The sequence below is a fragment of the Tetrapisispora phaffii genome, chromosome 5 (assembly GCF_000236905.1).
Source record: "Tetrapisispora phaffii CBS 4417 chromosome 5, complete genome".
NCBI classification, from domain to species: domain Eukaryota; kingdom Fungi; phylum Ascomycota; class Saccharomycetes; order Saccharomycetales; family Saccharomycetaceae; genus Tetrapisispora; species Tetrapisispora phaffii.
Genome location: NC_016524.1, coordinates 727,422 through 755,197, shown reverse-complemented (window position 1 = coordinate 755,197; position 27,776 = coordinate 727,422). Strand labels below are relative to the sequence as shown.

The window sequence follows — 27,776 nt, the reverse complement described above, 5'->3', positions numbered from 1 at the left end:
ACACATGTATAAAACACAATTTGATAGATCTATTATAATGTAGTTGTTTTATAATACTGTAAGCATACCTAAACTTATAAGGTTCTCATCCTTGAGGTCATCGTTAGATACGATTAACATAGATAAATATCTTCAATAATATAAAAGCTAGTTCATCAAGTTACATATAAGGACAATACTTAACTAAGAAATGAACACTTTATTGGATCAATGACACCTTAACTAGGAGGATAGCATCAATACAATCAATCATGAATTCGATAGAAAATTCTGTAATTGATGTAAAGCCCCTGGTGTTCCCTAAAGATGTTTTAGCCAGAATTTCACCAGATTTAATTTTACAGAGATATCTTTCATTAAATCTTAGACCGTCCATAAGGAGCTTTGATGAGTTCAGAGATATATCAGTGAGTAATATAGATGATATAGAGAATGAATTTGCTGATAATGTACTGGGTACAAATATTTTAAAATGTGGCAAAACTATTATCATAACTACAATTACTGCCAGCATAATTAAAGAAGAAAACCAAGATGAAACTTTTGAACGATATTATGAAGACATTAGCGGCGTTGAAAGAAGAAGAAATAAAGTGTCGGAATATGGTTCGGTATATCCAGTTGTGGAAATCGAAAGGGGAAGAGGCAATGCCCCTCCGAGTGACGAGGAAATGAATATTGGACAAAAACTACATGATAATATTTTGCATTCAGGTTTAATTTCGAAGAAAAGTCTAAAGGTAGATTATGGTGTACGAATTACAGATTTAGAAACTAATAAATCCAAAATAATATATCCTGAAGAGGATGAAATTAATGATGTACCTATTTTACAACTAAACCATTATCAAAAAAATCTAAAATATGTATTACACGCAAAAATTACTGTGTTTAGTAGAACTGGTCCATTATTTGATTTATGTTGGAATTCGCTAACTTATGCTCTTCAAAATACCAAATTACCAAAAGCTTTTATTGATGAGAAAGCAGTAAGTTTGAAAACGATTATCAGATCCAGGGGTAAAACCACAGAACTTAGAGAAAATTTTAATATCATATGTGATACGAACACTAGGGTTCCACTACAATTAAATAAAGAGAACATTGCATACGCTTCAAATTATGGTATTGTAGATCTTGATTATGATCTCATTGACACCGAATATGAAGAAAAAAATAATGATAATGACAAGAAAACAGTACTTTTAGCTGACATAAATACTGAGTCTGAGGAAGAATACATCAATTCTAGTATATCTATAATAACTAATAAATATGGAAATTTAAAGAATATAATAGTTCTGGGAGGTACAAGTAAAATATCGATGGAGATATTAAAGAAGTCAATATCACTTTCTAAAATCAGGGCCCATGATTTAGAAAGTAAAGCATAGGATGTATATCACAAGTATTTTGGGACTTAAATATGCAAGATTTCGATATGTAAGCAATTACCATCTATTTTTGGCGATGGTTATTTAATCTCGATTAAAGTTTGCAGTATAGTTTCAATTATTTGAATGTGGTAAGTGTTGTATATAGGTATGTATTAATGGAAATAATGTCCACTCTTTTCCCTAAATAATTCTTTATTTACAATTAACAACGGAGGATCAGCGATTTTTTTTAGAATTAGCTTCTTTTGCTTTCTTTGAGCCTGCACGTTTGTAAAGTTCAATGTAGAAAGCCGTGAATAGGAACAGATATGAAGCCAGGATACAGAAACCTGAGAAAATAGCAGTTGTAGAACCGGCACATTGCGAATGAGGTAAGGATTTCATGTACAAGAATGCAGCTCTATGATAAGCAACCAAAAATATGAAAGTAACATCGAAAATAAATTGAACAATTTGGAATCTTGTGACCCATTCTTTCCACCATACTCTAATACCTCTAGCAGCTAAGAAGTAGTAAAAATACATCAAACAATGAACACCCAAATTCAATGTAATTGGTACCCAAGAAACACTAGTATTCCCCACTAATTGAGTATAACATAAAAGAGCAGTGGCACCATGATGATAAGTGTGTAAAAATGTCAAGTTTTTCTTTTTCAAAACCAAAAATAAAGTATCAATGAATTCGACAAATTTTACTAGGTAATTTAAGTAATATAAAGTAACTAATTCCGGTTTCCATGCACTTATATCACAAATACCAAAAAAAATACCGTTTCTATAAATAATTGGAAACAATTGTTCAATCATTAGGACCAACAACGAAAAAGAAACAAAAGTTAAAAAAATGTTATGCAGTTGGAAAATAGCATTCAATTTATAAGGCTCTCTGTTCCTTAATAAAAATTTACCACCAAATATAACAACATAATAAGTAGCGATACCAACCAATACGTGGTTCAATTCACTTAACGGTAGTTGTCCTTGAACAAACTTGAACTCGTCAGGAACAAACTTCCCACCACTTAAGACAGTCATAGTCTTATTAAAGATATTCCACAACGAAATATTAAAGAATGGCAGATCAACTGTAGGATAGTACGCTTCAAAAACATTTGCAACAGTATTTTCAACAATTGGTCTCCCTGATTCAGTTACGTTAGTGCTATTCATAGTCAACAAGTTACACAGTCTCGTCTTGCTAAACCTCTCTCGACAAAAACAGAAGGTTCGACACCAATTGACATACGAACAAACACATAAATCCACTTTTTAATCAAAAAGTACAGGGTCCGTTTTTCCATTGTAGTATTTATATATTTATATATCCACACTTTCAATTGAACACTTAATTCTTTTTTTCGGAAAACCGTTTGAATTTGCTTATTTCAGAGTCTCCGGGCTGCGGCTGTGCGGAGGTGTCTGAGCAACGAGCAAAAACGTAATTACCGCATTGGGCCCGAAACTGTCTGGGACGAGTGGATGTGTTCGAAGCTGCATTGTGCAACGGTGACGGTTGTCTGTGGGTCATGGACGGCTGGGCGACTGGCCAGCAATGAACAATGGGGGCAACGACAGCCGACCACCGTTCCTGCTCTTTTGGACCACCAGTTCAGCGTCCCGACCGACCGCCAGCTGTGCATGGGGCACCGAACGTGCGACGAGTGCATGCGCCCAGGAACACCGCTCTGTGACGCAGTTCGACGTCTGCCGTCGTCTTTGGACGTCCAGGCTGCCAGGCCACTTGTTTGCCCCGTTTGGGATATAACGTGGCATATTTCCCGATTAGGATAACTAATTGACGTGTTCCCGAAATGGCGACTTCTCGCGCAACGGTCCTGCGGATTTGTCTGAGCGGTTTCCAGAAAAAGTATCGAGATGGCTGGGCTGCTGAGAGGGCAGATCAGATCTGGGACGCCAAACCCAAGAGATGAGCTCTCGAGTATACTATATATAACTACATATAAGTGCATCCATATTCAATGTCGACAGCTGGATCAAGGTGGAATAGAAGCACTTGAACAGTCAGTGTGCAGGTTGAGAATACGATTGCAGCAGCGCAGATATGATCACAACGGCAGGTGGAAGAGTTTTGAGAGGACGGAAGAGACCGACAGTTCATTATGGTTCTGACGATGAAAGTAGCGACCTGGAGGTCGTCGAAGAGGTGGCAGTTCCCACAACGCCTAAAAAGAGTCCCTTGAAGAAAAGATTGAAACGAAACAATACCAATGAGCTGCGCACTCCCCCTAGAAGTGTTTCTAAAAAGTCCAAGAATGTCTTTATGGATCCTAACAACATCTTCATAACGCCAGTGAAGATGAAACTACCAGTTAATGAAAGTAAGCCTTCACTGATGGTTACTCCAAGGGCAAGTCCCCAAAAACTAGTTTTCGGCAAGAATAACCTCTACTCTCGTACTAAAGCGTTGTTACAACGATCTTCCGGTATGTTGACACAAGCGGATGGGTCTTTACCAACAAGAGAGAAGGAATACGCCCAACTCAGAGAATTTTTGGATGAAAATATAAGTGCCGGCAAGAGTAATTCATTGTACATAACAGGTCCTCCAGGCACCGGAAAAACAGCACAGATAGAGTCGATTTTAAGAGATAATTTTCACAAAATAGTTTTACCACAACTAAATGTGATGGGTGAGAGGCCTGTCGCTCCTGAGATTAATGAGGATCTTGAAAATCTCTCGTATTATACTTTGCCAAATGGAGACATAAAAGCAGTTGCTACAATTTCCATCAATTGTATCGCTTTAGCAAATCCATCGGTTATATTCAATAGAATTTACAATTCATTTGTTAAAAAACATCCAAACGACAAAAAAGAAGTTAGGACATCCTTGGATTTGCAAACCTTCTTTGAAAAATATAGTTCAGAGGTTACATTCATGGTTGTCTTAGATGAGATGGATAAATTAGTCAATTCGGCGATTTCAAATGATGTCACTTCAACAAAAATAATCTTTGAATTGTTTTTGTTAGCAAAGCTTCCAAAAACAAACTTCTTACTGCTAGGCATAGCAAATTCCTTGGATATGCAAGATAGATTTTTAACTAGATTGACTTCTGAGCAAGATCTGCTACCAAAAACAATATTATTTCATCCTTATACAGCTGATGAGATGTATCAAATTATAATGAACCGTTTGAAAACCTTAAAAAACGACTTGCAAGAACAGGAAGAATATTGTGTGTTCAATGAAATGGCAATTAAATTCGCAGCAAAAAAATGTTCAGGTAACACGGGTGACCTTAGAAAACTTTTCGATATATTAAGAAGCAGTGTTGAAATTTTAGAGTTAGAAATGATTGCCGCTGCTAAATCGGAATCTCCATTCTTGAAATCTCACACTAATAATACCACTGTAGGGGGCAATACACTCAAAAAAGTAGGCTTGCCTCACATTGCTAAAGTTTTCACTTCTTCAATGAATAATTCCTCCACAAAATCAAAAATTTCAAAATTAAATATGCAACAAAAGATCCTGTTATGTACTCTAATGCATAGAGAAAAATCTGATATTTTCCAAACTCATTGTACACTTGATGACGCTTACGATTACTACACAAAGATGTTGAAAGCAAAGAATAGTTTGGCACCATTAAAGAGAAACGAATTTTTAGAAAGTTGTAATGCTTTGGAAACCTGTGGTGTCGTCAACATTTTTGAATTTAAAAAACATGGTAAAACAAAATATTTCGGCAAAATGGTCAAGACTTCTGTTGATATTGAAGAATTCGAAACAGAAATTACTAAAGTGGATCTATTGAAAAGTTTTTTAAACTAGTTTCCAAACTATACCATAAAAATCAATTGCATACAGATAATTTTTTGAAAATGAGGACTCCTAAGGTTCTAGCATTGAGTTCAATACAAAAAAACACCACTGCATCCTATATATTTATAAGTAAAATATATATAAAACTAGATTAATATTTAATCATAGTACACTAAATGCATAACATTATAAATTAAAAGAAGATCTGTCAAAATGTCCTTCTATCGATAACTAAATGAATCATCTCTTTATATGCCAAACAAATGTCGTGATCGGGCCTATTACGCAAACATGAAATTTCTAAAAAAAAATTTAGAACAAAACATATTCAAAAATTTGATCTGTATTATTTATTGTTAACAATTATATATCTTAAAATGTTCCATTAGATACTTGAAGTTACTGGTCAAATGTATATTCTTATACAAAACTAACATATCTACGAAAAATTTCATTTAACAGGAACGGTGATAACCGTTAATATCTTAGCATCCGTGAGTGAGTGAGTGAGTGAGTGAGTGAGTGTGAGTGAGCAAGTGCATTTTTTATTTTAGAAATTGCTATCAATTATTAGTCTTCAAATCATATTTAAAACCAAAAAATGCCACATAACACTATAAAAACATTATACAATTACATACATATCGTTATACTATGCGTATGCTGGTATATGCTATCGTCTGTTGGTTCACAGGTGACGAAGAGAATTTTGACAGTATGTCCATTGCCATTATTTTTGGGGGAATTCCAATTTCTATATACTGCCCAATTGGCTGTTCTTTGTTGTGGCATAGCCTATAGTTCAGAAAGATTCTATAACACTTTCCCAAACGGTACTTTCCCAGTATATGACAGAAAAAATATAAGAGACAATTGGGCTTGGTCCGTCATTACCAAACCTTCAAAAAGTATATTTCAGACAGTACTTCCATTGAGTATATTTCAATTTGTTGGTAAATTTTTTGGTCATAAAGCTACATCATTAGTTCCGGTATCAACTGTAGCAAGCATAAAAACTCTATCACCTGTTTTTATATTGATATTTCAAAAAATCATAGGCATTAGCACCATTCAGACCAACATTAACGTTGGTTTCAGTTTAGCTGCGTTAATAACTGGTGTTTGGATAATTGTAAGCGAGGATAATAAATTAAAAAGTTCTTCCAATGTTTCAGATTTCTCATTATTTGGCATAATATGCGCTGTCATCTCAATGTTCATTTTTGTATTTCAGAACATTTATGGTAAAAAGGTTTTCACCTTTAAGAAAGATGATGATAATATATGCATTTTACCAAAAGTAAACTCGACAGAGCAATTAATGGATGAGAAATATGCATTTGGAAGCCATCATAAGATATCAAATAAATGTTATGATAAATTAACTTTAATGCTTTACATATCGTCTGTTGGTTTTATACTCTCCTTTTTTTGGTTTATTACTTTTGAATTACCAACCATCTTAAGATATTTATCTGGCGATACTACAACCGTCATACAAAGTATTCCATGGCAACTATTTATAATAAATGGTACTTTTCACTTTTTACAAGCAATGATTACGTTTCATCTATTAGGAGAGCTTTCTACGCTAACTTATTCCATTGCAAACTTAATGAAGAGGATTGCCATTATTTCTGTGAGTTGGGTATTCATCGGTAAATCTGTAACACTAATGCAAATATTTGGGTTATTTTTAAATGTAGTTGGGTTATTTGTTTATGAAAGAATAGTCAATAAAAATAAAAAGCCTCGAATTCATGAAAAATAACCACACTTGATAGAACCGGTAAATATAATGTTTATATAAAAGTTAATAACGAATTAACCAGCATTATTAGAATTAAACTATATAATTAAATATATTAACTACTTAACTCGCTAATTATATTTATGACCATATATATAAGTCTCCATTACTATCTCCTGCAATAATTTCAACAAAGTTATTTTTTTCATAATCATCAACAAATAGACTATTTAAATGAGGCTTAATTGATGTTATTGGTGTTGAGATAGTAGATTTGATAACCTTCAGTAATTTCAGTGACCACTCTCCAGAATCTAGTAAATATAATACATATATTTCAATAATACCGTCTTCGAAGCCTATGAGAATGACATCTTTTTCTTGCCAAAATACATGCCTCAATTGTCCTGTTGCCAAACTAGAAATATTAAAAAATTCAATCGAAGTTATGATATGGTTTTTAAAATCAATGTTGCAAAAATTAGAACCATTTATATTTTGGAAAGAGACGGTATTATTTTTTGATACAACTGCAATATCACCATTCCCTTGAGAAATTGCCAGTATACTGCTGCTGTTTTTAATATATCTTATTAAACGTAAGTTTTTTACATCCCATAAAATTATCATTCCACTAATGTCAAGCGATATTATTACTCTATATTCATAATAAAATTCTATCTGTTTTATAGTACTTCTATGCCCCCTAAATATGCTAATATTTTTAATTGAAGGACTATTTTCTGTATCTAACTTCCATATTTTTATTAGACCACTATCATCACCTGTGAATATTAATGAATTTCCTTCACCATTAATCTCAGTAATTGGTGCATCATGCAAATATGAAAATACTTTGTTGCCAATCGTTAGGCTTGTTCTAAATTTATTATCTAAAATGACATCAAATCCACCAATTGCTGGCAGATGTGTCTTAGGAAATGACTGCCATTTACTGTTATTACTGGAATTGTTGCTTAACTTTATAAACCTTGTTACGTTTGATTGTGACTTGGGTTCAATATTTTTTATAACGGAGCATGTTCCATTTAATGCTAAAATAGATTTTGTAAGTTGAAACGGCTTGAGACCACTACGTTTAGGATGTGGTTCAGAAAAAATTTGTAACGGTGTTTGCCCAAAATTATGGATCATGCCTGTTATTGCTCGTTTTTCATTAGGGTCATCAATGTTATCTAAATTTACAGCACCCGGATAACTTACTTTGTTGAAGACATTAATTGAACTTATAGCTGCAGGCCCTTTTTGTTTATAACCAAAGATGAGGTCAATCCAATGATGAAGGTTTTCAGAAACGTATTCACTCTCTAAGGCTTCTCTATTTTTCCATATGAACACCGTTGGATCCCCATTTGCCCACTTAGGTAGAGAGACATTATCTATTTGCGTATTTTTCTGATCTTTACCAAAATTTAATTTATTAACATTGATTAAAAACTCAGGTAAGCAAAAAAATTCAGGAATCAATTCTCTAACATCGGTGGTACTTTCGCTTGAAGCAGAGCACCATGCACGTTCAATCGAATTAAACAATCTATCAGCTGGTCCAAATTTTCCACTTTGAAGTAATAAATATGAGTCAACAAACGGTCTCAATCGGATTAAATATGAAGAGACAATCATTGAAGAGGAATAGTGAGTTCCATAGTGGAAAGGTGGAGATAATGGATCTTTTAGGGACTCTAAAGATTCGTAACGCTCCTTGAACTGAGCTGCACGCTTTTCAGTCTGAGCACCCATTGGTTTACTCAAATCTCTATAAATATTTTTATCTTTTAATGATATAGTGTCACTAACACAATCAGAAATAATCCAAGGGAAAACTGGATATTGAGTCAGGTCATTAAAAGATCTTCCAGCAAGTGTGTTCAAAATCATTAAATAATAGAAGTTAGATATTTCGCCCTTCACCCACAATTGGGTTGCTTCAAATCCATCAAAAGTTGAAGTGTTTAAAACATTAAAAACCTTATTTCTAAGATTGGTTTGTGAAATACCATTTTTTAGTCCTACGCCAGAGTTGCGCTTGTTAATTTCATCTAATACCATTCTCAACATTGGATCCATACCAAAGGATTTGCAATTCTTATTAATTCGAGAATACACTTCATCTCTAGTATCTTTATTATTAAAACTGAATAAATTACTTTTTCCTTCAGAGTAGAATAGTTCAAACGCAACATCTCTCAGTAAAAATGGTCTTTGTGTAACATGAATCAGACTAGAATTCTCCCAAATAACAACTTCATGTTCTTGGAATACACTACTCTTAGGAGAGTTACCAATCAATTCTATATTTATATCTCTTTCCTCAATTGGTGCTTTAGATATGTTGACAATATTTTTGTGACTTTTTGAAAAGAAATAATTTTGTATAAAATACATATGAGTTAATCCGTAGATTAAAATTCCTTCCTTAACCTCCAAACCAATAATTCTACTACAATTCCATATACCCTTGATAGAATCCTTTGGTTTCAATACTTTTAATATTTTATGATTCTCTTCAGTAGAATCATAATCATTTTCATTCTCAAAACTTATGTTAGATATTACCTCGTAAGAATTTAAACTGTCACTGAAAAGGTTATCTTCTCTGTTTTCTTTTCCTTTCCTTAAGGAATACTGCTCTCTAGATTGATCATCCTCATGAAGTTTTTTATTATTTGGGACCCTTACTAATTTTCTCTTAGATTTTTGAAAATCCTCAATATCATCTAAAGACCAGTCAAATGGTAAATATTTTGAGTTATAGGCATCTAAAATTAAAGAATTTTTAAAGATTATTTCCTTATATTCATTTCTATTGATCATGTATTCCTCCTCACAATCCGTCAAAAAACCTTTAACCTCCTTGTCACCTTCTCTAATTATCAGCTTCCTCTTTTCGACCAGACTGTTCAAAAATATCTTATATAACTTTTCGGTTGCAATAAAATTCCTATCCATGTCTTCTTGTTTGCTTTTAAACACTATATTATTAAGTTCTGTTGTTGAGATGTTTCTACTAAAATCAGTTACATTTAAAATCTGAAAGGATATACCCAAAAATTTGTTACATTGCTTTTCAGTGAGCAGTCTATCTTTATTTTTCTTTAGTAAACTTATAGCCTCCTCATTTTTTGCAGATTTAAATAAGTTGATTATTGAAAGTAAATCTTTTCTTCCTTTAAATTCCAATTCATTAAGAATATATTCTTGATTCTGTTCGCAACTTGTTAAAATAGACCCGATTACATCCAATGACTCTGTATTTATTTGCTGAGCATTTATATTGTAACCAATAAAAATAAATATAAGCCAAATTATGTTAGAAGATAGGATTTCATTAGTATTTTCAAATAAAATGTCATTATATTTTAATAATAGTTTAAGATATTGATTAAAAAAATCGTCATCCCATTCTAACCTTTTATTGATAACTAATGCCTGTAATTTGACAACCAAGTGAACAACTAATTTGACCAATTCAGAATTTGATATAGTTTTCTGATCGTATTTATCATCAGTTAAACATATTCTTAAACATATTAATAAAATTGATAAACTTGCGAGGTAAAATTCAGTAGAAAAATCCAATTCTACATAATTCTTAATCATTGCAGAAAATATTGTAATTATATTAGGGAACATAAAAGGGGAGCTCATAAGTTTTAGGGAAAATTTGACATCCATTGCTAATAATTCATATACCACTTCTATGAAATATTTCTCAATATTAATATATAGATAATAAGGATGTTTATTACCTGAAAAAATAGCAAATTTTTGGGTAAATGCTACATCGAGGTAAAAGAATTCCTGGATATATTGTTCGAAATTTTTAGTGTTCATTGATATTATATTATATTTTAATGTTTTAGAGATGAGATTTTGTAACAAATTGCTAGATTTTTCGTAAACATTTCCATTCTGTGGCTTTGTCATTGTTAGAAGTAAATCACTTAAAGAATTTAAGATATTACTCGTGCGAACGTCTAGAATATCCACATTTTTTGTATCCAACATTAAAGTATCCAACTGCGAAATAAAAGAATAAATAAAATCTGGTAATTCAACTTCAAACTTTTCTTCAATATCATTAATTACTGCCCATTCTAATAAGCGAATAGATAATTCCAAAATATCTTTAAGTGCAATAGATTTTTTGAAGGATATTGTACAATTCACAAAGCTTTCTACGCTTGGTGAGTTTTTAATGTAATCAAAATCCTCAAAAGATTGAAAGAACAATAGAAGTATTATTTCCTCATAATATAAAAATTCCGTGCCTTTTAAAACTTCTAATAGCACCTTAAAGCCAGATCTTTTCCCAAAGTTTTCTAAGTTAGAGCTATTTGAAGCTAGGAGTTTTAATATAATTCTCAAGGGTATTATTGGATTCTCTTTTTTCTCAATGATTTCTTGTAGTACAAGAAGAATATCTTTTGTAGGCAATGATTCATAAATAAGCACAAGTCCTTTTATGTCATTATTCTCAATTGTATCATTAATTGCAATTTCCAAAGACTTAAGTAAAATATCACCACTTACAAAAAAGCCCTGCTTTATCTCATAAAATGCAAAATTAAAGATATATTTTAATTTAAATCTAGAGATGTCTCTTTTGATGAGAGTATAATAAATATTCACAAGATCCTGCTTCAGTTCAAAAAGGACATTGGATGTTGGAAATAATTCACCAATTAAATGCTGGCTGTTACTGAGCTTTTGAATAAAATATAATTTTTGCATTACTTTCAAGTTATAAGAGCTGAAAATTGATGCATCCACCTGCGTGGTAATCTGAAATAGTATAAATCTAAGTATTTCTTGACCAATCAATGTCTGTTCATTATCATCAGAATATGCATACCATAATTTTAAATCTAATATTATATTGTCATATGCTGATTCATTTTTTATGATTGAGTTCTCGACATCTGAGATATCCCATCCACAAAACTCTAGAAATAAATTTAATATTGGTAATGGTAATGTTTTTTTTAAAGTAGGTATAGTAATATTCAATAATATGTGCTTAATAATTGGAAATCCAAAATCTTTTTCAAAAATGTATCGTAGTCTATAATCATTTAACAATTTTATTAAATGGTTTAATAATTCATATACTTCTTCAAAGTTTGAACATTCTCCTAAAATTTTAATAATTTGAGAAAAACAATCAACCGCCTCAAAGTTAGAAACTAAATTTGAACTCTTGTAATAATATATCGGTCTTGAGTCCAAAACATTATTCTCATTATTTGTAGAAGCTCTTTTTTCAATAAAAATATAATTATCCTCATTAATATTAGCAAGTTCGAAATTAGGATTGAGATCTATAATCAAAGAATCATCTGAAAAGTTCAAAAATGATGATTCTAAATTCCCATTAGGGGTGGACTGCATCGCCTTTACTATTGTAGCCTTTCTTAAGGCATAATCAAGCCCATATAATTGCTGTTCATAACAACTTGATTTATAATAAGTACTACCGGCCTGATGTAATAGAGTTGCGACTGTATCATCAATGATCCCTGAGAATATTTGAAAGCGGAAGACTTTAAATGATGACATCATGGACCCTAGTTCAACTATAGCTAAATTAGAAATTGCACCATCAAATAATTGTAATTTATTTATTAATATGCCGTCATTGTACAATGTAATATCTGTACCTTCTATATTTATTAATAAGGAATATATTTGTAATGGTTTAAACTCAAAAGAATCAAACAGACCAATAATAGATTCATCATCAGACAAAAAGAGCTGACCCTCTTTTATTTCAAAGAAAAGGTTACAACCTATTGTCATTATTCGATTAGAGGTTACATTATTTAATTGAAGGTACAACCTTATTGCTATGCTCTTTGATTTTGGTGGCAATGCATCTTTAATTGAGAATATTTTATAGGAATTCTGAAACAAAAAATAACTTTGTGATAGTGTCTCTGTAGTTTGTAATGCTAATGTGTTTATAATATCTTTTGAACGAGTGAAATTGTCATATAAGTTTAATAGGTCATCTATTGTGGAAGAAACTGATAAAGTTTCGGTATACAAGGTGTTCAAAATCTGTCTTAATGACTCTTCCAATGCGAATTCAGAATCTTTTGTAAATAGGGTATCTTTTAGACTGTTTTGGAATTTTAAACATTTACCAATCTTTTGTTTGTTAATGAACGATACTCTTATCAATGCTATAATAATTTGTAATAAACATTTTTTTATAATCAATTCCTTCTCATTATTTGTAATTATAAGTTGTAAAAATAATGTCCAATTGTCTTCATTTTCTTTTACAATGAAATTATCATCTATTATATCTATATTAAAATATTTTGGCAGTGCCCAATCAATGTAATCCTCTAGATCCTCACCTGATTTAATCGATTCATTATCATTTTCAAGTTTCACTTGATACTCAACAATTATACGTGATATAACTTGACTACTTTCCAACGGTTGACTAGAATCCTCAACGGGAGAGAGTCTCAGCAGTTTATTAAAACAATCCAAGAGTTTACTCACCATGCTCTTTATATTTTATAAAAACAACAGAAATTGTTGTCTCCAAAAATAGATTTTTCTTTTACCTTCGTTGCTCCTCAGTATGAGACTGTAATACAACGATATAGACAATAGTTACCTATAATTATTGTGAAATTGTTTATTTAAGCTTATATACTTTTCTACTTGGTCATAAATAATATCAGAAGTTGTCATAAAAAAACATTATGCGTATTAAAGTTCGATTAGATTCCCTTTATTTTAAAAATCGTATTATTTTTAAATTTGTGAAAGTTTCTAAAAAACTCCGTGGATTTGTCACTAGATCAATGGATCGTTTAATAATCAAAAAAATAGAAGGCTTTTGGAATATAAATGTAATCATGATTGGTATTTCTCCCTTTGCTTCTTCAATGCCTCTTCTTTTATCAATCTCGTAGTCTCTGGATCAAGTTTTTCTGCCACCAATGGGAAAATTGCCAAACACAATGCAGTGACCACTGCAGCAGTTTTCCAACGAGAACTCAATATATTACCTATTATGCCTGTCTCCAGGAAACTTGGTTTTCTGTGTTGATAATATAGCCTCATTGGAGCGTTTCTCACGTATGTGATATTAAGGTAAGGGTCTGCATTAATCTCAAGTAAATTTTCAGGATACGCAATTTCAGGTGATGGGAAATATTCTCTACCTAAAAGATTTTGATAGGCTGTGACATTGAACTTGTTTGCATCCTCGTCGAGAGAAACAAACTTATAAAGAACTCTGTTTGGCCTCAGATTATAGTCCAACGAGTTTGAATGGAGCACAAAATATGTAGTCTTGTTAAAACCTTTGATTAATGGTAAGTTATCAAATTTGAAGTCACCGCTCGTGTTTATAATTTTCGTTGACGCATAATAAGAATCCTTGGTGTCACTTATTGTAATGTTATCATTCTTATAGTTATAAATTTGATGTAAAGTCAAAGTTATTCTTGATATGTCAGATATAGTTAAAGATTTTGGTCTTAAATCAACCTTGCCCTTAATCGATGCAGATGCAAAGACGTAAGAAACATTCAAAATAAAGTAAATGAAACAATTTATTATAATCATACTCTTATCTGTCGAAGACTTGACTTTCATGTGCAATGCCAAGACCAAGCCATTGCTCTCAATGCAAGCATGATATAGTTCGTAAATATTACTACACTTTAAATATACATGTAAGAACGTTAATTTAACCTAAACTGAAATATCATAAAAGATGCCCAAGAACAGGGTAAGACTCACTTGACAAACCAAGTCAGGTTCTCACCCATTGAACAACATCGTTCTTCTCATCAGTAAAAATCTCATTTACAGTATACATTGTTTGTTTTCATGAGAAGTATATAAGAGAGTCCAGAATGTTTTAGAAAGTTCAACGGTCGTGTTCTTGAATTAACTTCTGTTGTATGTTATTCTAAAGCATTCATTTTACTTTTTGTTTATTTCAAGAAGAGAGCAATTTACATTTTACTAAGAACGAGTATTATTGTAGTGGATTTGTGACACTCCAGACAATATTCTCTCTACAACTCAGTTCGAGAAAGACTTTTATAGCTTGCTTTTTTCTTTTGAATAAGATTCAAGTCGGTTATGAAAGAGGCCCATTTTGGCATGTTTATTGCAAATACAACGTTAAAGTTTTTTGAATGAGTATTGATAACAGATGCGTGTTTAAGTACACGGATCTGTGGTAATATTCGTGCTTCACACGGGCCATACAATTCCATACATTTTTAATATACGTTTCTTGTTTCTTATAGTAGCTAGAATGTAATGCCGTCAACCCAGGAGAAGGCATAAGGAACCGTTACTTCACAAGCAGATCTGACACGCTGTCTGCCTATCTATTAGTGTAATTAGCATTCATGTGTGTTTCTTTATCTCAGTGATACATATATATACATACCTTTAAAACAGCATGCATTTAACAGCAGAGGCTGGCATTTCAAGTGACTGCAACAGAAATGTGTGGGTGCACCCACACACCACACCACACACTCTTTTATTTCATTTCCAACAAAAAACGGAATGCAGGTTTTTGCGCGTCGTCTTTTCCGACAACATCTCAGAACTCTCTTGTCCATCCATCCCTTCTACGCAGGATTGTCCGCGAATCACATCGAAACACTCGCAAAACTTATTTTTTTCGTTTTTTGTTTTTGTGGAAAATTCATCTCATCGCAACTCATCGCATCGCATATTATCGCAACCGCTCTCTATACCGTGGGTAAAGACCACCCACCACTACTACACCATCGAAACGAAACGTTTTGATTGTAATGGATACCTGCTAAGATAGCAAAGAAAACGAAGAAGGTCAACGTTGGAAATATAGGTTGTTCATCCAACAGCATATTCATTGAAGACTTTGATTGAGAGATGCAGAGCAGAATAAAGTTGTTAATCGAAAGGGTAAGGTTCAATTCGAAATCTTGTTCCATATGCAATGGCGTTGTCTTGCACAATGTTCAATTTACAACCTGTGTTACCAGCTATACTCAAAAAATTTATTAATATATAATTTTACCATCATGTATGCATGTGTGTATGTACATATTTATATAAAGTTGGTTTGTATATTTGCAATATTGTTTTCTCTCTGTTTCGTCTTTTGATTCAAACACAGAAACTCAACATAAACAACAATGGCTCAAGCTCGTGATAACTCCCAAGTTTTTGGTGTTGCTAGAATCTTTGCTTCTTTCAACGATACCTTCGTTCATGTTACCGATTTATCTGGTAAGGAAACCATTGCCAGAGTCACTGGTGGTATGAAGGTCAAGGCTGACAGAGATGAATCCTCTCCATACGCTGCTATGTTAGCTGCCCAAGACGTCGCTGTCAAGTGTAAGGAAGTCGGTATCACTGCCGTCCACATCAAAATCAGAGCTACTGGTGGTACCAGATCCAAGACCCCAGGTCCAGGTGGTCAAGCTGCTTTAAGAGCTTTAGCCAGATCTGGTTTAAGAATTGGTCGTATTGAAGATGTCACCCCAGTTCCATCCGATTCTACTAGAAAGAAGGGTGGTAGAAGAGGTAGAAGATTATGATTGTTATTATTTTTGGAAGGTCAAAGATACTATAAAGGAAATATATCACAGTTTATTGGATTTTATATAACATCATGTCTTTATGTTATGACATATAAGTTTTAGTATATTTAAATATGTTTCCTCTAAGAACATTTTCATAATTTTTTTAACAATATCAACTAATAAATACAAAATCACATCGAAAAAACATATAACAAGATTGAAACTAAAAACAGTAATACTTGACTATGTATCTCTCTCTTTCCATTTGGTGACAGACCACACACACACATTTTAAGAAACGTACTAAACTACAACAAGAACCAATAATCGCTAAACATTTATATAGATCCAAATGATTCTTACCCCGTTACCTGGCACCATCGATAAACTGCGACGTATATTATTGTCTATTTCAATGGCAAAACCTGCTGCATCCCAGGTACATCCATGCCTCAACGTCTTCAGTAATCAATATCCCCCACTTCCCAAGAAACTACCTTGGTAGATGGCTCTATCAATGCACATGGTGCTAATGCTTCTTGCTGTTCCCTTTTATTCGATGATGTGTAGACACCATTTCTAAAGTATAACTTAGTTCCTTCGAATGTTATACAGAACTCTTGAACCTTTTTCGATGCTGACAAAAAAATGGTTTATAGTGCGAACAAAAATTGCATAGACGTGTCTTTTCCACATGTAAATATGTATTTGAAAAATGAATGTATATATAAATGTAAATGTAAATACATCTATGTTAATAGTAGTTTGACTTATTTTGATTCTGATTAATTGCTGAATGGAGTAATCAATTGTTTATTATAGTGGAGAGTAATCTGTAGAATATAGTACCAGATTATCTGAATTTTTTATAGAGTTGATCATGGCTGGTTTTCAACTGACTAAATTTCGGATCCCTCTCTCTTTAAAGAGTAGGACTAATAGACGACTAAACGTTATTCTTGGTTTATTATCGTTATGTTTCTTCTCATTGTTTTGGTTCCCAACGTTAACTTCCATCAATGGTGATTTCTCAACTCAATCTGAGTTTGGCACTCCTGTAGTAAGTGAATACAGTGCAAAACATGGTGGTTTAAGCTATGCTCCAAAGACTTTCAACAATATTGGCAACATGAACGGTTACTTTGCTAACGCAAAGATCAAGAACGTACACGATTTTTACTATAAGTTATTCAATGCAATTAGTAAAGCTAGACCTGTCACACCTCCAAAGGACAAGATGGCTGCCTATAGAAAAGAGGGATGTAAGATAAAGGATGTTGCTTCTTATGATAAAAAGGAAAATTTTTCCTTGTTATCTTATTCTAACCTAGATGAGTGTTTCAAATTATCCGATTCTCAAACCAAAGATTTGCAAGTCAACCATGAACGTTTTGTTAATTTCATCGACACTGACATTGCTGAAATGGACCCAGCTATTAAAGAGCAACTGTGGCCTAATGAAAAAGGTATTGTCATAGTCGGTGGTGGCAAATTTTCTATCATCAGTATTAACACAATCAAAGCTATAAGAGAAAGAGGTTCTACTTTACCAATTGAAGTTATTATCCCAAGAAGTAGTGTCCCTGAGGAGGAATACTGTAACAGATTCTTACCTTCTTTCAATGCCAAGTGTGTTTATCTTGATGATACCCTACCAAATGAATTTAAGGAGAGATTAACTTTAAAGAAATACCAATACAAATCATTTGCTTTATTAGTGTCTTCGTTCAAGAATGTCTTATATATTGATGCTGATAACATTCCATTAGTGAACCTGGATAATATTTTTGATTCAAAGGCTTATAAAGATAATGGATTAATCACATGGCCAGATATTTGGAGACGTGTCACTGCTCCTGCCTATTATAAAATTGCAAACATCAACTACAATTTGGATAACAGAGTACGTTATATGGCCGATGACGTTACGCCAACTTCTTATTACGATAACATTGTGAATCCTGGTAATAATTATAAGTTAAGAAGAACTCCATTCCACGATTTTGAAGGTACTTTACCTGATTTAACCTCTGAGTCTGGCCAATTGATGGTTAACAAAGAAACTCATTTTAGAACTTTGTTATTAGCTTTTTACTACAATTACTATGGCCCAAGGTGGTATTACACCATTTTCTCTCAAGGTACTTCTGGTGAAGGTGACAAGGAAACGTTCTTAGCAGCTGCTCATGCATTAGGTGAACCATACTATCAAGTTAAAAGTACCATTGAATTTGATGGCTATTTTGATCATAAGGATGGATTTCAAGGTATTGGTTTATACCAAAAGGACTTTAACAAAGATTATGAGAATTATCTCGCTGCAAAGGCTAAAGTCGAAAAGGACAAGAAATATGGTGAATATAATCCTAACTATGACTTTGATGCTGACTTTGAAAAAGCTTTGATGAACCCACCTGGCAACGAAGTAGAGGCGATGTTTATTCACGTCAGTTTCCACAAATTTGACCCACATAACTTGGCTAAAAATAAAAGATATATTCTACAAGGTAAACAATACAGAGTTTTCTCTAAATTCAAGAACTTACGCAATTGGGATTTGGAATTAGAAGCTAATAGGAATATGCATTTTTACTTATGCACTGATAATGCTGTTGAATTTATCTTTTATAAAGATCTACAAGGTAAAGATTCATGGAAAGATATGTGTAACTACTTATCTGAAAGAGTAGAATACTTAGCTAGTACCCATGATGCTGCATTATCTGGTGAGTTGAAGATTGGTCAACCTCCATACGTTGAAGAGCCAAAGGAAGAGCCAAAGGAAGAAGAAAAACCAGTAGCTGAAGGAGAAACAAAAAACCAAGAAGCTAAGAATGAAGAAGCTAAGAATGAAGAAACAAAGAAGGACGAGACAAAGAAGGACGAAACGAAGAAGGACGAGACAAAGAAGGACGAAACGAAGAAGGAGGAGGAAGTGAAGAAGGAAGAACCTAAGAAGGAAGAACCTAAGAAGGAAGAACCTAAGAAGGAAGAGGCAAATAAAAAATAAGTTAATACAACATAATAGTAATATAAAACATATTTAAATTTAATTTTGAATGAACCCAACAGGTTTCCAATATAACTAACATTAATATATCTTCTCAAGATTTATTAATGCTAGACATTACTTAGGTAAATAACGACATTTATGTATAATATACTTCAAAATAAATTATCGGGTCAAATTAGATAAGGAAAGAAGCATATATTTTAATCTAAACTTGTATAATATATAAACATATGTATAATAAATAAGCCTTTATTAACTCAAAGTACTATTGTCTTCATATATAACTGTTAGCTATTCATCAGAACCTTACCCGAATAAATTTACAATGTTTTTTTCCCATTTAATACCAACAAGGAAAAACTGAATATAGAATGCTCTCCTTTTAAATGTACAATGATATATTTCAATTGAGTTTACTTAATTAACGATAATAAATAAGGGACTCGAGTGTTATTTACTGCTTCATATTAACTTGAACATAAGTAATTTTGCGTATCAATTAGTATTGCTATTTTCGTTTATCTATTGTTTCATTAAGAAGTTTTGAAAAGAAAAACAAGTACACTAGAGAAACTTTGACATTACAATGACGGAAAGAGCTGTATATTCATCTACCTTATTGGTTGGAAAGGATCCATATGAATCGACTGAAGCCGTCAGAATCAGATTATCTGAAGCAAAATTGATTAATAAAAATTTCTTTGTCGCTTTAAAAGAAATATCTGATTTGCAAACTAGTTATAATCAAAGACTTCGTAAAATTATTACTCAAAATGAAAATTTAGGTAATATATTATCTAAACAATTATTAACCAGCCAAATTTTAACTGAAGAAGAGTCTAGAAAATATACTTTTAATTCAATTGGTGAGGTTCAACAATTGTGGGATGTATTAATCCAAGGTTTGAAGGATAACCTTGATGCTCATACTCAATTACAATTAGTCTTGCAACATGATGTAATATCTGTTCTTAAGAACAACACAGAGACTGACTCTAATTGGGCGGAAACTAGAAAATTACATTCTAGATTAAGCCAAGCTGCATCTGTTATTGACTATTATAACAATACTCCAAATGCTAGTGGTAATCCACAAGAAGCAATGGATCAATGGGGCTCTGAAAGTCCATATTTATTCGATACTTTTGAAAAGGTCGATTTTGATCGTCTACAAACTCTAAAGAACTGTTTGTTAAAATACCAAACTAGTTATAGCGATTATTTCTTATCATCAACAAAGAACTGTGAAAACGGTATGGCTACTTTACTTTCTTTCGATCCAGAAACCGAAATTAATCGTTTCGCAGATGAAGCTATGAAATTTAATTTTAAGATGTCTGATCCTAAAGCTCTAAATTCAACCAAACAAAAAGCATATGCTCAAGAAGCTTCTCCAAGCAAAAAGGAAAAGAGAAGAAGTACTTTCGGTAACATTAGTCATAGACTAACGTCTAATTCTACTGTATTACACCATGATCTAATGAACGATGAATTCTCTGACTCAAACAATAATGTTTCTTTGAAGAGTAAGAAATCAGGAAGTTTGAAATCTAAGGTTGGATCCATATTCGGTAGAAATAAATTGAAGAATAAGAAATCACAGAACTTGGGTGGATTAAAGGAAGCTTCAATTCCGGAGCAAGCTTCTAGCGGATCTTCGATAAGAACTCCCTCTAGAACAAGCACCAGAAATCCTGTTCCTAGACCTTCTGACACTCAACCACCTTTACCAAGAGAACAATATGAAAAGTATCAAGCAGCTGAAAATTCAACACCATCTAATAACTATACACCACCAGCCAATACTTACGAAGCTCCAACTAACAATTATACAGCAGTGTCAAACAGCTCTGATTGGCAACAAGAACACTTGCCATCCAATCAACAAGTAAACACACCTCCAACTTCCCCTGCTGAAGTTCCATCTCATACTCAAGAAAAAGAAACTCAAAACTTTAATGAAAAACCATTACCAGAAGAACCAACTCCGCAAAACTCTCCTTCAGTGAGTTCAAGACCTTTACATATCCAAGCGCCAAGTATCCCACCATCTAGAAAACAAAACCGTGATTCGGTATTAGGAAACGATCCATTTGCTTCTGAAGTATTACCCCATGAAGAAGTTTCTGCTCCAAATGTAGCAGATTCCAATCGGGTTTCAGTATTATTATCACAAGTTACTCCTGGTTTACAAGCTTTGGATCCTCAAACAACAGGTACCTCTACTACTATATCAGGTCAATCAATCTTTCAACATGAAAGTGCAGGCGAGATTAAAAGTGGTTTGAATGCAAGTGTTGCTGAAGTCATAAATGCTAGATTCCGAGATGGTATTTTGGAATCATCTCAACTAGTTGGTGAATTAGCTTTAGTATATGCCAAGGATCCAGCCCAAGAATTACCAATAGGTGTAAACTTAAAAATTGAAAATGGTGACAAATTTGAAAAGGTTATTTTAAACCAAGCGTTTATGGAAAAGGTATCTCCTGAAGAATATAAAGTAAACCCTATTTTTATCAATTCTAGAACTTTGGGTGCGATTAAGTATTCTATCAGTAACCCAGTAGTCCCAATTATTATCCAACCAGTATGGAAATTTGAAGCACATCAAGCAAGTGTAATATTGACCGTGAAAATGTCACCAACTATTTCGAACACAATTCAATCTGTTACATTGAATGACTTTTCAGTTCACGTTACCATCGACGGTGCGGAAACCACAAATGCTTTATCTAAGCCACAAGGTTCATTTAATAAAGATAAAAAGAGAATTTCGTGGAAATTTAAACAACCATTAGTTCTAACAAGACAGAATGAAGAAAGACTAATAGCAAGATTCATGACCGAAGGTACCGCATACCAAACATCTAAGAGTGTTCTGACCAAATTCACCATTTTAAAGAGTGGAGAATTTGGTGGTTCCCTAAACTTATTTTCTCAGGAATCTAATGAAGAAAATCCATTTGGAGGTGCCTGGGAAGTAATTGAAGCAACAAAGACTTTAACTGCTGGTAATTATATAGGGTTATCAACATAATGAATAATCAAGAACAATAAAAGTTTTAGAATTTATGAAATGAGATAATGCCTTCCCTGTATGTACTATAAATGTAATATATAAATGTTATATCAAAAATAAATAATTGTAGAAATAAGATAAAAGGTTTCCCTTAGGTTGTGCTATTTTAGCATTCGGTTAACTAAATCATTAGACTAATCGGATTTTGAAGCTTTATACACATATACTTAATTTAAAAGTTTAAAAGTTTAAAAGTTTAAAATCTTAAATGTATAAAAACTTAAAATCTTAAGTGCTTAAATGTTTAAACATTTACATATTTAAAATTATGAATGCATAAAATCTTTAAACCTTAAAAGTTTAAAACCTTAAATACTTTAAACTTGAAATTATGAATGCATCCACGCTTATATGATTAAGATTTTAAAAGCTTAAACTTTAAAACTTTAAAAGCTTAAAACTTTAAAAGTTTAATTAAAAATAAAAATGATATGTCGAAGCCCTAGAATGAAATATAAGTCAACAAAACAATCCCAAAGGATACTCCGGAACTGTATTTGGAGAGCTGTTTTATTTATATGGAACGGTCAGAATTTATATTCGACATATTACTACGTGATTCAAAGAGTTCCTCTCTAAATTGTAATATATTATCTGCCTTTCTGTTTAGTTCGTCATACTTAAATGAGTAGAATAATAGCAAATCTCTTTCTGAGAATACTGAAGGTATACTACTGTATTTGATAGGGTATTGTACTGAATTTATAGAGCCATTGTTAATCTCACTATTGAAGTTTCTTAGAATAGGTACCATGCCTTTAATGAAATTCTTGATATGTAATATTTGAATTTCTCTTAGTTGTGTATACAAATCCGAGTCGTGAAGGTGATGTGAATTTGAAGGGAATATAGAAACGGTATATTCCTGCTTCTTTCTGTTATTTCCTTCTGAGGTACAATTGCTATTGATGTTTACCAAATGATCATTGTTATTGGAGTGGGAAAATTTAAGTTCATTATTCAAACACCAGTCATCGATGATTTTGTACTTCTTAGTAAAAGAGCTCTTTTCTTCTATCTTTGGGATTGAAATCAACCCTGCTGCAGAGGATTCCTTATCACTGTCGCTGTTCTGCCCTCTTGAAGTTGTGTGTAGCCCAAACGAGCTTGATAACGACAATATACTATACTGGTCAAAGCTGCTCCTCCCGTTATCATTTATTAAATCGTAATTATTGCTCGAGAGACAAATATTCTGACTTGACTCTGTGGTACCCCTTGCTGAAACCGATACACTCAATGTAGGTGATTCCATGCCATTTGGCGATCCTGGATTGTTAAGAACCCTGGTGACTTGCAAAGACGCTAAATCCGCATCCTCACAACCTGAATGGACATATATGTTATCTTCCGAATCCCAAATAAGTGACTTCTCATTTGAAGATTCGAATGTGGCCTGCACAGCCGGCCGTGAACCTGAATACTTTCTTAAAGCTCCATACGACATAAGGTAAATTTATAGTGGTCACAAGTATCAATGTCCAAAATGCTGCCCTAATAAACCACCACCAAGGCCTCCAAATCACTGAAGAATCTGAGTCCCCTCAAGTGTGAACCTAATTAGTGAGACATAAGAGTTCTTTTAAAGAACTAAAAATGTTCGAATTTAAGGTACATTTTATTTCAGGTTTCATTTTGTGGGCACATGACAAACCTCTCATCTCCCTTTGCCTACTCCAAACACTTCGGAAAGTGTGGGAAAATGCACCAAACAAAGGGCAATATGAACTATTTCAAGTTAGAATTAATGCTATCATCAAATGTGATCAATTGAAGAGTCTCACCATGTATATACCATCCCAGGATATTGCGTCGCCTGTGTTTACTGACACTTCTGGCGACGAACACGTGAACTTCACGTGTTCGCCGCTTTTCCAAAGTTGTCGGAGAGAGAACTGAACGTTTAGGAAATTTAAAGTTTCAATACCAAATAACAAACAATTTTGAGCCAGCAATTACCTAGATTATAATCTTTGTTGCAATTAAGTAGAAGATATTAGCTAATTGTCAGATCTCAGGATGTATTGCTTTGCCAAAAGTTACTTTTATGTATTTTATTCCAGACTGTTTTGTTTTCTATTGCTGTTCCCAGGTTACCAGAAAAATAATAAATAAATAAATAAACAAATAAAAATATTCCAGTAGAGAATTATATATCCCTATAGAAATTCCTTCTTTTATTTTATTTCTCCATCGCAATTAACTCAATTCAATAATTAAGAAATGTTTTTACGTGCCCAAACTCGTTCTTTCCATGCCACTGCCAAGAAGATGGATTTCTCCAAGATGTCTATTATTGGCAGAGTCGGTACTGAGTTCACTGAATCCACTTCAGCTAACAACACCACTTACATGAGATACAGTATTGCCTCCCAACCAAGAAAGGATGGTCCAACCAATTGGTACCAAGTCACTGTATTTAGCCAACCACAAATGAACTTCTTAAAGGAGTACGTTAAGAAAGGTGCTCTAGTTTACGTCGAAGCCGATGCTGCGAACTACTCATACGAAAGAGAAGACGGTACTAAGAACACTAGTCTAAGTTTAATTCAAAGAGATTTCAACTTATTGAGAAATCCTAAGCCAGTTGAAGACCAAGGAGAATAAGCACGTTGCTGTTTCGGATTCTAAGAAATACCGATCTTAAGGGACTCTCGACTTCTTTTCTTACTTTTAAACTTCCTTCTGAACTATATATCTAACATGTACATGAATGGAAAAAATTACTATCTACACCGCTAATTAAATCGTTAGTTTTATATTCGGTCTACAAGATGTAATCCAACTATTTACTCCAATATATATACATATATGTATTTTATATATATCTCTGTAACACATTAATTTAATCTATCTTAAACACCATCTCTTGGTGACTTTATTCTCCATTGTTTAAGCCTTTCTCATCGACTTTTTATAGTGACTACTTTCATCCGCTATAATTTGATGATCTAAGAAAGTGGAAATAATTTTTAGTTTAGTGAATATAAATAAGAAGATTGTCATTAATAAGTGGTTGGTTTAACATCAATATCTCCCCTGTATACGATTTTAAATACCTTGTCAGGTTTACTAGAGGATTGTGCTAATGAAGTTGTGCTTGGTTCAACTTGTACTAACTGAGAAAGAGATTACAAGATGAATGAGATCGAGTTTGTAAAGAAGGACGATCAATTCAAGGTATACATTGATAAAGATGATGGAAGGGATTACAATGAAAATGAGCCTGTATTGGTAACGAAACCTATAAATAAGAGAAAAGTGTTGATTAAGATTGATCTTTTTGTGTTGTCATTTGTTTGCCTACAATATTGGATTAATTATGTAGATCGTGTTGGTTTTACAAATGCTTATGTTTCTGGTATGAAAGAAGACTTGAACATGGAAGGGAATGATATAACTATTGTAGGGGTTTGCTTTACTGTTGGGTATGTCATTGGGATGTTACCTAACAATCTGATACTTTTGGTAGTGTCTCCCAGAATTTGGTTAAGTTTTTGTACTTTTGCTTGGGGTGTTTTGACATTGTCAATGTACAAAGTTACATCATATAAACAATGCTGTGCTATAAGATTTTTCCAAGCTATTTTTGAAAGTTGTACATTCTCTGGTACTCATTTAATCTTAGGTATGTGGTACAAAGAAAAGGAACTTCCAATAAGAACTGCTATATTCACAAGCAGTGGTCTAGTGGGTTCAATATTTAGTGGGTTTATTCAGACCGGTATTCATGATAGCTTAAATGGAGCCCATGGATTAGAAGGTTGGAGATGGTTATTTATTATCGATTTCTGCATCACCATCCCAATCGCTCTTTATGGACTTGTCTTCTTTCCAGGTATTCCTGATCATAATAGTATATCTGGACGATTTTCTATGACAAAATATATATTTAATCAAGAAGAATTAGACTATGCTAGAAGAAGATTGCCAAAAAGAGATGAAAGCACTTCGTTAGACTGGAGTGTTATTCCAAGAGTTCTTGGCAGATGGCATTGGTGGTTGTTTTCGTTTGTATGGATACTAGGAGGTGAAAATATTAGTTTCTCATCCAACTCATTATTTGCATTATGGTTACTAGACCAAAATTATTCATTATCACAAAAAAACAATTATCCGTCAGGAATTTATGCTGTTGGTATACTATCCACAATGGCAGCAGCAGCTTACTTAAGTTATATCAAAAGGGCTAAACATTGGCACGTTGCTTTAGTGATAGCTACGTTACTGTGTGTTGTGGCTATTATGATCCGAGCAAATCCTCTGAATGCGGCTATTATGTTTACAGCTCAATACCTAGCTGGCGTTGCCTATGCTGGCCAAGCAGTATTTTTTACATGGGCCAATATCATATGTCATAATGACCTACAAGAACGTGCTATTGTTTTAGCTTCCATGAATATGTTTTCTGGTGCAGTGAATGCTTGGTGGTCAATCTTGTTCTACTCTGCAACGACAGTCCCTCATTTTCGCAAAGGATGTTATGCATTGATAGCAACATCGGTCGCAAGTGGTATTGTATCGATAGTGATAAGAAAACTGCAAATTAAGGAATTGAATGAGAGACAGGAACTTCCTTTCGTCAATCCAAACGATGCAATTGCTGAAGAATACGAAGGGGAAGATATCACCGATTCATTAGATGATCATTCTCTTGACAATACTTGTTAAACAGACACAGTGTCATGTCACCTAAAAAGTTATACCAATACCATATTACATAACTCAATTATTTCTCATGATGGGATAGAGATATGATGTTATAGAAGAAACAGCTAATCAAATCAGATCAGTTATATATATATATATATATTCAATCACACATGTCGTTGTTAAAGAATTGCTTCGAGTAAATAGCAACAAATACATAAATATATGCACAAATATACATACACACATTCATCCATAAGTAATATATTATACAGACTTATTAAACTATTATCCATTTAATTCAATTCAATTGTTTCCTGTAAAGTTAACATCTTAGAGAATTGCCATTTTTTATTGAATTGTTGTTTCACGATCGGTTTGAAGCATCAGGCCCAAAAAAGATAACATCGAAAAGACATAAGAACATAAGAACATAAGAATCAATACCTTTCAAAAGATGTTTAAAGATCTAATGGGTATGTGTTATTTATAAACCAGCTGGTAAAATAT

General features: G+C 32.9%; 13 protein-coding genes across 13 annotated transcripts; 8 read left to right on the top strand and 5 right to left on the bottom strand.

Annotated features, from left to right (window-relative positions):
• Window positions 1–251: 251 nt before the first annotated feature.
• On the top strand, window positions 252–1,394 carry TPHA0E03560 (uncharacterized protein; the record flags this gene model as incomplete). Its single annotated transcript, XM_003685832.1, has 1 exon — window positions 252–1,394. The coding sequence occupies one exon, from the start codon at window positions 252–254 to the stop codon at window positions 1,392–1,394; it is 1,143 nt and encodes a 380-aa protein (XP_003685880.1).
• Window positions 1,395–1,613: 219 nt separating this feature from the next.
• TPHA0E03550 (elongation of very long chain fatty acids protein) lies at window positions 1,614–2,570 on the bottom strand (the record flags this gene model as incomplete). The annotated part of the gene is made up of 1 exon (XM_003685831.1): window positions 1,614–2,570. One exon carries the CDS (start codon window positions 2,568–2,570, stop codon window positions 1,614–1,616), a length of 957 nt encoding a protein of 318 aa, XP_003685879.1.
• A 272-nt stretch (window positions 2,571–2,842) lies between these two features.
• TPHA0E03540 (uncharacterized protein) lies at window positions 2,843–3,370 on the bottom strand (the record flags this gene model as incomplete). The annotated part of the gene is made up of 1 exon (XM_003685830.1): window positions 2,843–3,370. One exon carries the CDS (start codon window positions 3,368–3,370, stop codon window positions 2,843–2,845), a length of 528 nt encoding a protein of 175 aa, XP_003685878.1.
• Window positions 3,371–3,462: 92 nt separating this feature from the next.
• On the top strand, window positions 3,463–5,199 carry CDC6 (AAA family ATPase CDC6; the record flags this gene model as incomplete). The annotated part of the gene is made up of 1 exon (XM_003685829.1): window positions 3,463–5,199. The coding sequence occupies one exon, from the start codon at window positions 3,463–3,465 to the stop codon at window positions 5,197–5,199; it is 1,737 nt and encodes a 578-aa protein (XP_003685877.1).
• Window positions 5,200–5,791: 592 nt separating this feature from the next.
• TPHA0E03520 (uncharacterized protein) lies at window positions 5,792–6,961 on the top strand (the record flags this gene model as incomplete). The annotated part of the gene is made up of 1 exon (XM_003685828.1): window positions 5,792–6,961. The coding sequence occupies one exon, from the start codon at window positions 5,792–5,794 to the stop codon at window positions 6,959–6,961; it is 1,170 nt and encodes a 389-aa protein (XP_003685876.1).
• A 120-nt stretch (window positions 6,962–7,081) lies between these two features.
• Window positions 7,082–13,480, bottom strand: BPH1 (Bph1p; the record flags this gene model as incomplete). The annotated part of the gene is made up of 1 exon (XM_003685827.1): window positions 7,082–13,480. One exon carries the CDS (start codon window positions 13,478–13,480, stop codon window positions 7,082–7,084), a length of 6,399 nt encoding a protein of 2,132 aa, XP_003685875.1.
• A 357-nt stretch (window positions 13,481–13,837) lies between these two features.
• SOP4 (Sop4p) lies at window positions 13,838–14,584 on the bottom strand (the record flags this gene model as incomplete). The annotated part of the gene is made up of 1 exon (XM_003685826.1): window positions 13,838–14,584. The coding sequence occupies one exon, from the start codon at window positions 14,582–14,584 to the stop codon at window positions 13,838–13,840; it is 747 nt and encodes a 248-aa protein (XP_003685874.1).
• A 1,550-nt stretch (window positions 14,585–16,134) lies between these two features.
• TPHA0E03490 (40S ribosomal protein uS11) lies at window positions 16,135–16,539 on the top strand (the record flags this gene model as incomplete). Its single annotated transcript, XM_003685825.1, has 1 exon — window positions 16,135–16,539. The coding sequence occupies one exon, from the start codon at window positions 16,135–16,137 to the stop codon at window positions 16,537–16,539; it is 405 nt and encodes a 134-aa protein (XP_003685873.1).
• An 865-nt stretch (window positions 16,540–17,404) lies between these two features.
• On the top strand, window positions 17,405–19,534 carry MNN5 (alpha-1,2-mannosyltransferase MNN5; the record flags this gene model as incomplete). The annotated part of the gene is made up of 1 exon (XM_003685824.1): window positions 17,405–19,534. The coding sequence occupies one exon, from the start codon at window positions 17,405–17,407 to the stop codon at window positions 19,532–19,534; it is 2,130 nt and encodes a 709-aa protein (XP_003685872.1).
• Window positions 19,535–20,123: 589 nt separating this feature from the next.
• On the top strand, window positions 20,124–22,574 carry SYP1 (Syp1p; the record flags this gene model as incomplete). The annotated part of the gene is made up of 1 exon (XM_003685823.1): window positions 20,124–22,574. The coding sequence occupies one exon, from the start codon at window positions 20,124–20,126 to the stop codon at window positions 22,572–22,574; it is 2,451 nt and encodes an 816-aa protein (XP_003685871.1).
• Window positions 22,575–23,130: 556 nt separating this feature from the next.
• ATG36 (Atg36p) lies at window positions 23,131–24,063 on the bottom strand (the record flags this gene model as incomplete). The annotated part of the gene is made up of 1 exon (XM_003685822.1): window positions 23,131–24,063. The coding sequence occupies one exon, from the start codon at window positions 24,061–24,063 to the stop codon at window positions 23,131–23,133; it is 933 nt and encodes a 310-aa protein (XP_003685870.1).
• Window positions 24,064–24,839: 776 nt separating this feature from the next.
• Window positions 24,840–25,223, top strand: RIM1 (Rim1p; the record flags this gene model as incomplete). Its single annotated transcript, XM_003685821.1, has 1 exon — window positions 24,840–25,223. The coding sequence occupies one exon, from the start codon at window positions 24,840–24,842 to the stop codon at window positions 25,221–25,223; it is 384 nt and encodes a 127-aa protein (XP_003685869.1).
• A 531-nt stretch (window positions 25,224–25,754) lies between these two features.
• On the top strand, window positions 25,755–27,287 carry FEN2 (Fen2p; the record flags this gene model as incomplete). Its single annotated transcript, XM_003685820.1, has 1 exon — window positions 25,755–27,287. The coding sequence occupies one exon, from the start codon at window positions 25,755–25,757 to the stop codon at window positions 27,285–27,287; it is 1,533 nt and encodes a 510-aa protein (XP_003685868.1).
• Between the last annotated feature and the right edge of the window lie 489 nt (window positions 27,288–27,776).